This window comes from Equus caballus, chromosome 11 (assembly GCF_041296265.1).
Source record: "Equus caballus isolate H_3958 breed thoroughbred chromosome 11, TB-T2T, whole genome shotgun sequence".
Lineage (NCBI taxonomy): Eukaryota > Metazoa > Chordata > Mammalia > Perissodactyla > Equidae > Equus > Equus caballus.
In genome coordinates, this window is record NC_091694.1 from 24,508,812 (window position 1) to 24,523,139 (window position 14,328).

A 14,328-nucleotide genomic window follows, 5' to 3' on the forward strand; every position below is an offset into this window, starting at 1 on the left:
ATAAATCCTAAATAAAATGCTATAAATAAAGGTCCCTGATCCAAATCCAGTTAGTTTTCATGCTTGATAGCATTAATATTGCCAGATTTTCATGGACCAATTTAATAGTGATACAGTTCCCAAAGCTGAACTAAGGTCAGATTAGCAAAACTGTAGCTTATTATTCCTTGTTATAACCGTTCACCTAAGATATGGAATATAACACCAACTAAGGAAATACACTGGGTACATACGTGCCCATATATGTGAAACGTTACTCACATGTAAATGTATTATGGAGCACATTTGCAACACCGAAGCTGAAGTTCTGTCAACACTTCCATTATAAATTACATGCCATTTTGCACATACTCATGCATTAGAAAATGTATGGTGTTTCCCACAGAACATCTTAGAGGCTTCACCGATTTCTAAATATCCATTTGGATTTGCGTGGTTAGTTCTTGTGATTAATCCACATGTAGTGAAGGTCTCAAATTCTTCTCTGTTCTATCCAGTCTGACTTCCTGCCCATCTCTTTCTTTTCCCTCCTACATCCAGCCATAACTCAATGTATAAATACTCTTTTTTCCCCCCAAGGTCCTGGCAGTGAGTGTAATAGTACTGAATGTCATTACGTCTACAGAACAAATGATGGGCCAGGTAAAGAAAGTTTCCATTTATCATTCTTTTAAGAAGTTGCTCCAACTAGATCTTGAATGCATAAGAAATAAATTGCTCCTAAGACTAACTTTTTCAGCTTAGGATACTGTTTACTAATCATATAATCATGCTAAGAATAATGGGCGTCTTAAGAAGCTTTTGGGATATCATTTGCAGAGAGTAGCACAGTCTAAATGATCAGAGAGGGAATCAAATGGATTAGATGCTTATAGCACGATCACAACCACATCTGTGAATCCAACAACCAAAAAGGCAGCATAGCTTAGTAATAGTTCCAAAATGAACCACATCTGTCAGCGGTAGGTTGGACAGGAAGCTGCCTGTGGGAGCCAACTGGAAAGTTCTTTTTTTCCCTCTCCTTCAAGAAAACAGTCTTTTATGATGCAGTTTTTCATTTTGACCAGTAGGGTGGGCTGCAGCGTGTAGCATCGTCCTAGTTCTTAAAAAGGAAAAAAGAAAAAAAAGGGAGCCACGTGGGAACCCTTCTGCTCCCTCCCTTCCCCTCCCCCAGAAAATGCTGAGATTTTTAACCCTCCTTAGGTTTCACAAAAAGACATAACTCCTGGACATTAACAAACTGGAGGGCTGGCAGCAACAAATATAAACCAGATAATTGTATATGTGACAACACACACTTCGTAAAGCAAATTACAGCCTGTCAGCAATCATTCCAGCTTTACACCAACTCATTCCATCCACCGCTGTTATTGTTCAACTGGTGCTAAAACGAAACCTGCTGAGTTAGAATATTTTCAATAGTAATGAGGTTTTGACAGAATTCAAAACATGTAAACCTAGTTATTCGGTAGTATGTGGATAAATATACTGTAAAATGAATGCATGTGTCATATGGCAACCAGGCACTCACAACCTGGAATTATTGGTTCAGAGTTCTGTTTCCCTCGGACCACTGCATTCTCCTCAGTGTTTAATGCTTATTATGAAGCTATTCAACTGAATTTTCAACATGTATTAACTTCCAAGAGAAAGTCAGCTATAGCAATAGTAAAAATATAATAGTTTACTGAACTCTTACTGGGCACAGGCTCAGGGCCAAGGGTCTTTATGTACTATCTCATTTAACCTTCAAAATAATCCTGTGATATATCATTATCCCAAAGACTCAGGTAAAGAAATGGAGACACAGAGATTAAATAACTTACCCAAAGTCACATAAGTGACACATATGTGGCAGAGCCAGGCTTTGACCCCACCTTGTCTGATTACTAAGCACTGGTTCTAGTCCACTGAGCTGTACGGTCTCCAAATCTGTATGCGTTATAAATTATGATCATTACTCAAATGTGAAGCACACTGAACGACAGCCAATGACTTGAATTTATGGCATGTGCTATTAATTATTTTTTTTTTTTGCTTAGGTAAAATAAGTCTATAATCAAAAGTATAAATTATTATAAGTAGTAGTAACTAGTAGTCCCATTAGGTATGGAATTGCTAGACAAAACCAAATGTCGTCAACAATTTGGTCAAGAAGGAGCTGGTCACATTCAGGGGGTTAAATTTACTATAGTAGTGTTGTTGCAGCGATTTTTTTTCTTAATATCACTTTTCAGCATGAATTCCATGCGTACAAAATTTAACGCAACTACTTTGGATTTAGTCAGATCAACATATTAAATTTTTTTCCAGCACCTTCTGTGTGATTTTATTGGATCCTGGGTATTTTGACCCTGCTTCACAGAAAATGAGTCAACACATTCCACACCCAGAGAAAGCACTGACCTGGCTTAGTTAAAGAATGTCTTTCCTTTCTGGCACCATCATGCTTTAAGTCTCACAGTAAGAAAACGCTTTGAAAAATATATAAGGCCACATGAATGTAGTGATTTTATTACTCTTGGTTCACCTTGCTCTCTCTTCCCATCTTTTCCTTTCCTTTCTCCCAAATAACAAACAATAACCTTAGCGCCCGCCTGTAGTCCTGATGCAGTCTAGGATCTGCCACACCCCGATCAGTTTACCGACACTACTTCTTCTTGAGAGGAACTCTAAGGTCAGTTGGAGTGCTACATCTTCTGCTAAAGAAGAATGGGACTACATGATCTACAGGCTGTGGGTAGATAGAAGAAAAGTTTTACAAAAGTCTAAGAAGTCACTCTAAAACAACGTATGATAGAGAATGGATTGTGGGTAAGATTAGCAGGCCTGAACATGTGAAGCGGCTTTTAACACACGAAGAGAAGGTGAGTTTTCTTGTGAGTAATATAGACTTCTAACAGCACTAAAGCTGTAATGGCAAAAGGGTGACAAGATTTGGCCTCCCCGCACCCCATCCCACCCCAAACAGGGACTCCTGTTCCCGTATGAAAATAACATGCACGTAACAATATGTACGAAGCAACACCAGCAACAACCAAAACCTCTCACTATCAACAATTCTGTTCAATGTTCAGTCCCTGTTGGAACCAAAAGATTTCACATGGAAGAGTATCTCCCTATTTTTTAAATTTATCTTTCCTTCTTTATTAGGGGATCATTAACTCAAGGAAAGTGCACAAATCTTAAGGAGGGTAAGTGGTATTGCTTTTTAAGTTTAGGAAAATACCTTTTAGAAGTGAATTGTGATCAAGAACTTTTTCAGGCTGGCAAGTGTCTGCTGACAAGGACAGAGAGGTTCAAAGATTGGTTCTTCCACTCTTCGCCTCACAGGTCAGCAGTAACTGGAAGCTTTATTTTACACATCATATAAATCCCCTTGTCCTTTCCTATATTACTGATACTTCAGCCATCCTGGAAAACAGTAGCTATTAAACAAACTTCTGAGAGAATATGTGTTGTTGGTAAGCAGAGTGAAAAATTAATGCTTTATATTAAAATTGGGCTCAACCATCACATTATTTAGCCTCCAAATAGCAAACAAATTCACCGGGTTTCAAATCCAAGGGCCTAACCTACTTAAAAAAAAACTTTTAAGCAGAAAACTGAAAAACTTTGTATTAAAATTAACCACACATTTCTCTCAAAATTTTGCATCTAGAACACAAAAATTCATTAGAGGAGGAATTCCTGAGGCAGATTAATTCTCCTGCCAAAATTCTCTGTTTAGAAACTGTACTCCTTGCCTGATTTTTTGTGTTGGTCCAGGGGTAATACTATCCAAGAGAAATAGTTTATAAGTCTTGTTTTCTCAACAAAATTCCCAAGGCTAGTCAAATAAAGTGGTCACTAATTTATCAATTACTTGATTTTCTTTGCCATCTATATAAAGACAAGGATCAGAAGTTCTACGAACTTTTAATCATCACATTTGGAAAAATAAAAGTCTGAGGGGAAAAAAGGTATTCTTTATCAGCTGCCATGGGTATTCTATGACACGATTTTATCACTTATTTTAAAATTCACTTTTCAGTGGTGAGTCAGCTCAACACATCCACATGCTGCTAGATCTCAAACACGAAACCACGGAGCTTCCTGCTACTTTATGCCACTGTCAGGGCCTCCCCAGAAATGCCTACGGAAAAATAAATCAATAACTAAAGGAGGAAAAACTTGAACAGATCAAAACTACCACATCATGATTCTACTTAAAAAGAGCGCACTATTGTGACAAATCAAGTTATTTTTTTTTAGAAGCTTCTTTATTAGATAAGAAAGATAAGCATGTCCAGAGCAAAACTTTCAAACGTGACAAGAAGGCATATAATGAAAGCTCATCTTCCCTCCCTTCTCTTGGTTCCTCTTTCCAGAGGCAACCATTGTGAGGTTTCTTGAGCATTCTAAGAATTCTCTATCTAAACATAACAAGTGTCCGTGTATGTGGTATATTTTTTTTGTTAACAAATGGTAGCATTTATCCTGTTCTCTAGCCTGCTTCTCCTCCTAATCATTTATTTTGGAGGTTGCCCCACATCAGCACATATAGATTTATCTCATTTTTCATTTTAACTAATTTTTACTTAAAGAAATACATGCATAGAGTGAAAATTCAAGTAGTACAGAAAGATATAAATAATGAAGATACTCTCTTCCACTCATACCAATATCCCCCTCAACAGAGGTTACCACTGTTAACAGATTCATGTGTATCCTCCCAAAAATATTCTACATACAAATAAAAGGGCACATGCATGTGTGCTCTCACATGCATGCACACACGCACACACAGAAACAAACTGTATGCTGTTTGTCCAAATTGCCCTTTTCACATAACAATACGCCGTGGAGAGCTTTCCATGTTACACACATATACATATTATGTTCTCTCAACCTCTATGTAGCATTCCATTAAATGGATGTAATATAGTTTGTTTTGACTAATCCCTTATTGCTGGACATTTAGGCTGTTTAGAGTCTTTGCTATTCCAAACAATGTATAATGAACATCCTTGTACATAATATATTGTGTAGGGAATATAGAAGGCAGTAGCATCTGATTTCTTCTTTCACCTGCATGAAAGTCAGTTCTTCTTCTTATGTCTCAAGATCATCTACTCTAGGATAGAACATTTACAAAGGGCGTAAAAATCTCAGAAAACTTTAACGTGAAAAGAAAAAAAGTGGGTCTTTTTATTTAAAAAAATCTTACTCTCTTGGACAGTAGTTGCAAAACAGTGCATTAATTTAAAAATGCATTATTCCACTCAAAAAAAAAGAAAAAACCCAAGCAGTAGATGTATGGGAAGTAAAATATTTGAAAATGTATCAAAGTCAGTAACTAACTTCAAAAACAATTTATGTGTACATCCACTTTCTACAGATTAATTTGTATAAAATGTAGCAAATAAAGAAAGTGGAGAAAGGCGTACAGGAAGTCAAGCCACAAAGGCAGCTGTCAAGACTGTTGATCCTAAAAGGCTGGGCAAAAGCCAAAGTCAGGAGGATTTGTCCTGTGTATATTACCCCCTATTAAATCCCCTAAAGACATGGAAAACATTCTGGAAGGTTTCTTTTTGGAAAGTAGTATGGGTCAGGATATTCTAGGTTCATAACCAACACTTGTGTTTATAAAATATTAGCATTCCAGGGATGGTGATAGAAAGATACTTAACAATAAATTACAAATATTGTAAATTCAGACTTTTTCTTACATTTGCGAACACGTCATAAATTTGGGCTGTGTTTCTTTGTATAAATTCTACTTACGACTGTGCTAAAACCTTTTGGCACAAACGCAAAGAGTATTTTCATAAATAAAACCTAGTAAAATCGCCATACACTCCATTAATTCAAAAACACTTCTCTTCAACTTCAAAGGGAAACCCTTCTCTCTTTCTTTTTTAGTGCAAAGATGGTGTTTCTTTGCTGCTTTAATGGTTTGCTTCTTGTAGTTGTCATAACTACATGCTCCAAGTATGTGATAGTAAGAGACGAGAAGTTAAGTGACATCCATGATTCGAGTCAACATGTCCTAGATGTTACAGAACAATAAGCTATAAATCGAACCTCTGAAGGATCTAGTGATAAAAACTCTGCACGCAAATCCTTTAAATGCAAAATTCACAAACATATACATGGTGAGTTACATGGCCTTACGCCAGAGTTCAGCTGGAATGAGTGAATTTTATGGAAAGATATGTGAAATATATATTGTCTAAGTTCCATATAAGCATTTACTTGCATAGCTCTACTTTGAAACATAAAAATACTTGCTACCACTTTAGTTAGTGCCTAACAAGTGGCGAGCACTCCTCATGAGTTCATCATCTCATTATAACTCATTGCAACTCATAATAACTGTGAAGTAGATACCACGAGCAAGATTTTGTAGACGAGGAGGTTATGTCACTTGCTATAGCTCACAAAGCTTGTAAGTAGAGGGGCTGGGATTCGAATCCAGGTCTGATTTCAAAGCTTATGCTCTACCATCACAAAACATTGTTTGAAACAACAATTATTTTAAAAAGTTTACCATTCTATGTTTTTTATGTCCAGGATACAGACAGTATCTTATGCATTACTGTATTAGGTCTCATGACAGAATTAAAAGAATAGTGCCTTTTTTTTTTATTAATCTCAACCTGGATTTCTTTTTCTTTTCTCTTTGCATTATGGAGAATTATAAACACATACAAAAGTAGACAACACAGTGTTTTAAACCCCCATGAACACATCCAGCTTCAACAAGAGTCGATTTACGATCCATCTTGTTTCATCTACATCCCCATCCCATTTCTTTCTCCCCTTCCCATATTATTTTGAATAATATGTCAGACATCTACCACTCTATCTTTAAATATCACAGTGGACCTCTCTCTAAGATAAGGACTCTTTTTTTTAAAACATAAGCATAATACCATTGTCACACCTAAAAAATCAACAATAGTTTTTAAATGACATAAAATACCCAGTCAACGTTCAAATTTCTAATTCTCTCATAGACACCACTTTTTATAGTTTGTTTGACTCAGGACGCAAATAAGGTCCACACATTAGTTGACATGCCTTTTAAATCTCTTTTAATCTATAGTTAAGGTGGCTTTATAATAATATTTTCTTTTTTTTTTTTTTTAAAGATTTTATTTTTTCCTTTTTCTCCCCAAAGCCCCCCGGTACATAGTTGTATATTCTTCGTTGTGGGTTCTTCTAGTTGTGGCATGTGGGACGCTGCCTCAGCGTGGTCTGACGAGCAGTGCCATGTCCGCGCCCAGGATTCGAACCAACGAAACACTGGGCCGCCTGCAGCAGAGCGTGCAAACTTAACCACTCGGCCACGGGGCCAGCCCCTATAATAATATTTTCTTTACTCACTTTGCACAGGTTGCTTTTGACAAGCTGTATTGTTAGGGATCAATTTACTTTGACGAGGGATATAGGCTTGCCATTTCAAAATAAGATTTTTAAGATTCACACAGTAGAAAATTTTTCATACTGAAACATGTTGAATAATTTTTCCAGAAACTCTCCATATTACTTATGCAGATACTCAAATAAACTTTGAGCTGGCAGGAAATTTCACTTGCCCACATTTACCAGTATTACAAATATAATGCAAGTGACCATTGGACAAAAAAAAATATGAGTTTGCTATATATATATTTACAATATCCCCATAGTCTTTCTTAAATTTTTATTTAAATATTGTGTCATTTGTTTTAGACTCTGGGTCCATGGTAAACAATTTTTGTAATATTCATAAAATGCTTTTATAGCAATAAATTTTGAATTATGAACATTATACTTTATAATTAAAATTTTGATTAAACTATAACTGTCAATAATGAGCTCATTTCATAAAAGGGGAAACTAGGGCCAGCCTCAGGGGCCCAGAGCTTAAGTTTGGCATGCTCTGCTTTGGTGGCCCGGGACCAGTTTCCAGGCATGGACCTATACCACTCATCTGTCAGTGGCCATGCTGTGGTGGCAGCTCACAGACAAAAAGAGGAAAATTGGCAACGGATGTTAGCTCAGGGCAAATCTACCTCAGCAAAAACAAAAGAGTTGGGGGAGGAACTAAACAAAATGAAGGAAATCAGTTCACTCAATGCCATACAGTAATGTGGCATTACTAATATTGTTGTTTAGACATCTGATCAATACCATCTTCTAGATATCTGATTACTGACAAAGATTCCAATGAATTTTCTTTGTAACTTTGAGTGAAAAATTAAGTAGAAAAAAGTTCTTAAAGTAAGCAGGACTTGAATTATCAAAGGAATCCATGTTTTATTAAAAACTGAAAATAAAAAGGCTTTCCCATGTTCTCCAGTAATATTTGAGCTCATTAAAAGAGCCCTTTTATTTATGTCCCTTCTACATTAAAGCAATAAATTATTTGGATTATGTTTTATTTTCCCCATTTCATTCTTTTTTTAATGAACAACCTTCAGGAAGTTGACAGTGGATCAATAAGAAAATTTGGGTGGAAATGTGAGGGAAAGAATTACCATTAACACTGTCATAAAATTAAACCACATTTTTACTATTTACTTTGTCTAGATACCATGCTGGGGCTTACCCATATGAGTACTAGTCATGATAATAACCCTGCAATGAGACAATAAAACACAGACATGAAGAGCATGGGCTCTGGAACTACTATGTGTATGGGGTTTTTTGTTAGGGTGCTAAAAATGTGCTGAAATTAGAAAGTGGTGCAGTCACACTACTCAGTGACTATACTAAAAACCACTGACTTGTATACTTTAAAAGGGTGAATTTTATGATATGTGAATTATATAACAATAAAGCTGTTATAAAAAAAATGTATGCTATGGAGTCAGACTGACCAAGTTAGAATCCTTGAGGAGCACGACCTTGAACAATTATCTTAAGCGCTCTGTGCCTCGGTACCCAAATCTGTCAGATGGGTGTATTAACAGTACCTATTTCATAGGCTTCTCTGAGGGTTTAATAAGATAATGCACGCAAAGGCCTCAGCACAGCATGTGGCACATGTCCATTGCATAGATAAGGAAGCCGACGTTGGAGAAATTAAGTAACTTGCTAAGTAACAGGATCTTTAGCTAAATGGTATAGGTGGGATTTGAACCCAAGTCTGTCAAGCCTCAACATCCATGCTCTTTCTACCAAGCCACGTTTCTTCTCCAGAACAGGGACATGACTCTCCCTAATACTATTCAATGGTCACTCCTCCACCATGTTAAACCTGGGACTGAATGGAAGGACGGATACAAAAACTTTGCTTACGATCTTTCTCTACGCCTGGGCAGTCCGTTCTCCCGAGCATCTTTCTCTAAAGGTTGCCCTTCCAGAACACTGTACCGACTCATCACAGACTTCACCATAACCAGACGTGTAAATGTGTGCTGCGAAATGGATTTAGAAATAAGGGATTTTTTATAATTCAAGGCTACTTTCCTTCCAGTCACCAGACTCTAATGTAGTTCAAATATCCTGAAGAGCCCAAGTGCGTATTTAGGAAAATGCACAGTTAATAAAATTCATCCCATCAGCTTCCTGCACAGAGGATCCTGCCGTAGATAAAAATGCTAGGAAGTTCGGGGCTCTCGTTTCTTTCCTTTCTCACTCCCTTCCCAATACTACCTCATCTTCCAGGGCTTTTTAAATTCTTCTGCCAGTTGTTCTCTTTCTTACATGTTCCTATTCTTTTCCTAATCCTAAATGGTCCTGTAGAACCTTATATAGACCTGTTACTGCTCCCAACCACTCTACCAGTTTCTGAAGCACACAACCAAGATCTGATCCAAAGGGGAAAGTAAAAGATACTCCTTCTTCTTCCTCAAAAAAATGTCTTGGGGGGAGGAGCAAGGCTGGGGGAAAGACATGCAAGCATGGGTTTTTCTACTTCATCTTTCCTCACATTTACTTCCAAATGAGCAAAAACTTTACTACATATATGCACCCATTGTCAAGAAGCAAATACAGATTTCTGTTCTAAATAAACTCTTTTCAATTGTCCCCTTGGCTGCCCCACTTCTGCCCTCTCTCTCAGAGAGACAGGCTGTGTAGAAGTGACCCTATGCTGGAAGGTGACTGCAAGGCCATAGGACAACAATCTGGTAAGACGTGCCTTTGTCCTCTTACTCCCATATAGTCTCTTGCGTTAAGCTCCAAAATTATATTCTCTTCTCAACACATTACTACACCACATTTCTGACACTAATTCTTTATTTCTCCTTTAGGTAATTAATTCAACCCTCACAGTTCCATTCATTTCTGCCAGTTCACATTCATGTTTGGCCCCCTGTGGATTTTGGTTAACATCTGTTAAACCCTGAACTATCGGGCCATTCCATGAATAGCATATTTCACATTTTGCAAAGCAAATACTACAATATTACATACAATTCTTTATTCTCAAAATATATTTTCAGCCATAAATGCTTTAGGACAGTGAGATATACAGTAAAATCACATCATATTATTTAAAGTATTATAAATAATACGACTAACTTACAAGAGTTGAAAAGCTTTAAAAACATAAGATTTCTATTTCTTAAAGTTGGTTTTTAAAGAAAACCTTATATACACTTGAAATACACTAAAACAAAGCATAAGCTAGGAAAACTAGCATTTTAATAAAATTAGTATCATCACTCACAATTTGAATTTCTTTAAGGTATTACTGCCCATTGAGATTGGATATATTGACAACATTAAGAATAAAAAGTATTGGAAAAGTGTACAAATAGTTTAAAAAGTTATAGAGCAAAATAGTTCAAATAGCTAGCTGCAAGTTTAAAAATCTCTGAGAAAATAAAAATCCCCCATTTATAATAAGATAATTAATATTCAGAATGATGTCTCCGACATTCTCAACCACAGCACTAAAAAGAAAGGAGGCATGTACTTTAAAGACACCCTTCAAACTGTTTAAATTCAGAAAAATATTCCAATTTTGAGCCTTTTTAAAATGTGTTCTAATCCTTTTTTTTTTTTTTAATTTTGCACACAGCTGTCTGTTGTACTCTTTAGAACCATGCCAGATGCTGGGTTCATCAAGCAAAAGCAGGAAAACAATGGTTTGAAAGCAATTAGGAGCACCAAGGCTGCAGAGAGGCTCATATTAAAATGTGATAACACTGTTCTAGTGGGAATTTCAACACGGCTCCATTTCTGACATTTCTCTGCTGCCAGACAGACAGGCTGTGCGGAAGAGCACTGTGATCGAGGAGGTAACATACTGGAATTTATTTCTGGAGCCACTGAAGGATTAGCTGAATTGGAGCTCTCCCAAGGTTTTTATTATGGACTCAGCCACCATTTTATTTAATGCTAGTGGATTCTGTTGGCATCTAACAAAGCTCAAGGAATAAAAGCATATTACAGCTTTGGTTTTATAAAATAATCTAGCACCAACCCACTCAGAAAGCAGAAGCATCAGAGCCTCTTGTTGCTAAAAAGCAGAGGAGGGGGGCCCAGCAGGGTGAAGGTTAATTAAACACTCCACTAACTTTCCCCAGAAATGGCTAATGCCACTCTGCAGAGAAGCTTATTGCAAAGAGACAGAAGTAAACAATACCCCCTACATATTTTTAATGTAAAACCATAAACTGTCCGAGTACTCACCTTGGAGCTGAAAGTCCCAGTGGTACCTGAAATTCAAGGAAAAGAAAAGAGATAGGTCAAACTTACATTTCTCAATCTTAGTTGGCATATGGTAGCTATGGCACCCAGTGAGAAAAGCTGGCTAAAAGTCAACAACCAGTCAAAGCCACTCCCCACTTTGAGGAAAAACAAAGTGTTGTCCCTGAGATTTGAAAGATTCTCAAAGGCTTGAAAGCGGCATTTAACTTACTATAACTCCTTAGACAACTTTGACCATGTTGCTGGAAAGATCCTAAGAGGTTACCTAGCCATGGTGCAGGCTTCTCATCAGGACCTCTACAGGCTTTGAACAGGACAATTCTTTGTTGTGACAACCTGTCCTGTATATCACAGGACAATCAGCATCACTGGTCCTGGGCACCAAATAGCAGTGGCACCACCAGTTGTTATGACAACCAAAACCTCACCCCCTCCAACACATCCTCAAATACTTCTAGGCCTAAATTCTTAACTTTACAGATGAAGCATGAACAACTGACTCAAGGTCATCTAACATTTTAATGTCTGAGCCAAGACTGGGACTTTTGCAGTCCACTGTGACATTCCATCTCCTCTTTTATTTTAGGAAATGATTGGCAAAACCGACAACTCTTTAAGTCTTAAAACTAATGAAATGGCACTGGTGGAAAGGATCATTTGTAAGTCACTTATTTGGAATCTAAATTGCATTTCCCGCCCCCCCCCCCCCCCCAGAAACAATGTTATATATGGTGGCTACCCACAAAAGTCTATTGTCCTTTGGATTCCATTTCCTCCTGCATTCACAGGAACCTTACAATATTCCATATCGATTTTCTCTTGTATATATTCAACCTCTTCCTCTCAACTTGGCTCCTTGCATCAGCATTTATGCTCATATAAAGAAATCAAACCCTCCCTCGCTGCCTACACATCCCTCCATCTGCTGGCCTCTTTCCCTTCACATCACAGTGAAATTTTCAAAAGCGTTGTCTACAGTTTCTCTCTTTAGTTCCTCACCTCCCACTCATCTTTGACACACTCCAATCTTGGTTACGGTAACCACACACTAATTCTTGCTATGGACATAGTGACCTCCATGCCACTCAATAAAATGAATCTTTTGCTTTCCTCATCTTGACCTCTCAGGAGAGTGTATGTGCATATGAACATCTTTTTTTCTGGGGAGAGAGTCCATAGTTTTTATCAAATGCTTAAAAGGATCCATAACCCAAAAAAGATTAAGAAAAAGGCAACATATAGGTGATCACGGTGTCTTCCAGTAGACAGATGACTGAAATAAGGTGTGGCTTCTTTACGGAGGAACACCAGTCCAGTGAGCATCTAGGTACTTCTTCATAAGATAAAAATTCAGAAAATGGAGAATAAGGAGATCAGTGGTGAGTATGTTGCCATAATCAGAGATGAATTGGTGGGAAATTATCAGAGATGAGGAAGAGAAGGTGGAGAAGAAACCTCACTTTTCTTGTGCCTTTCCTTTGCCAGAACAGTTCTGGGCTGGCAATCAGGTGAAGGGAACGTAAAATACTTGGGTTAGAAGGCAAGGAAAGTTGAGGCAGCTTTGACATCTGTAGTGTAAGAGGAGAGAGGGAATAAGAGGAGGAAGCAGTATGTAAAGCTGTAACAGCTGGGGAGAAGAGCATCCATGTCAATGCAAGGACATATGGAACAGGCTGTAAAAATGAGTCGTACATATTAGCACGATAGGTAAGTCTCCACCTAGCAGACAGTGCAGCTTCCCATTGTACCTGGTCACTATGAAGAGTTTTCTGTAAAACACAGCTAATCAAGCAAATTGTCAAAGGGGTGAGCAATTTTCCATCTTCTCTTGAGGCAATGCCTTAGTCCTCGATTCCAATCGTTACCCAACCTCTAATTCAACATAAATAGAAATTAGGGTGTGAGCGTGTGCAAGTGTGTATGTGTATGTGTTTGCATTCCTCTTTCCAAAACATTAATGAAGGCAACAGCAGGAACTTTGCTAACCAACGTTGTTCTCATTTACTGACCCAGAAAAAACCTGGCCAAGCAGTGGCAGTTAAAAGGCCAACTCTTGGCAAATTGTTAAATAGGTAAAATATGTTATTGATGATCTCAGCTTCTTCTTTTGTCCTTTCTCCCCACAATCCTCACTCCAAATCACACGCACTTTTTTTCAGTTCCCTTCTCTACCTATCATAAAATGCCCCTGGGTCCTGGTTTCCCTTGTTAGTTAAGATCTTATAAGTTCATATACATATGTACCAAGAGTACTGCTTCTGCCAATAGTAGCTGTATCTTAAGAACGCTGATTACAGAGAAAGAATTCAATTTAACAGTAGCAAATAAAATAGCAGGTCCACCTGGTTGATGTTAAACAGCAAAATCTGCTTTATTCTCGGTGATACTGTAATCAAATATTCTGGTCAATAAAAATCATATGTAGAACTTGCCATGGAATGGCAGGAAGTGGAATGTTAGTGCCCTTCTTTCTCAGAAGGTATAAAACCATCCTGCTACCCTATCCCTTTTCCCTCTCTTCTCATTCTAGGTATTAATTACGTAACAACTCTAAAGAAAGTCTGTTAAAACACACAGACACACACACATTCCCTCTATCCCACAGCTCACAGAGGACTCTTCTAAAAGGAGAGGCCCAAAGGTGAACAGTCTCATCCCTCACTAGAAGGTGCTATGGATTATTCTCTGCTGGACACA

General features: G+C 37.6%; 1 protein-coding gene across 3 annotated transcripts in view; it reads right to left on the bottom strand.

The window, feature by feature from the left end:
• SKAP1 (src kinase associated phosphoprotein 1) overlaps positions 1–14,328 on the bottom strand; it is a 255,977-nt gene that overhangs the window by 188,832 nt on the left and 52,817 nt on the right. For 2 of the 3 annotated variants that reach the window (XM_070226231.1, XM_070226230.1), the window contains exon 1: positions 9,271–9,384. In XM_070226231.1, the coding sequence (XP_070082332.1) occupies positions 9,271–9,310 (40 nt within the window). In that variant the 5' untranslated portion in view covers positions 9,311–9,384. Of the gene's footprint in view, positions 1–9,270; positions 9,385–11,613; positions 11,640–14,328 lie in introns of those variants that run through there. The other variant, XM_023652675.2, reaches the window with a different exon arrangement.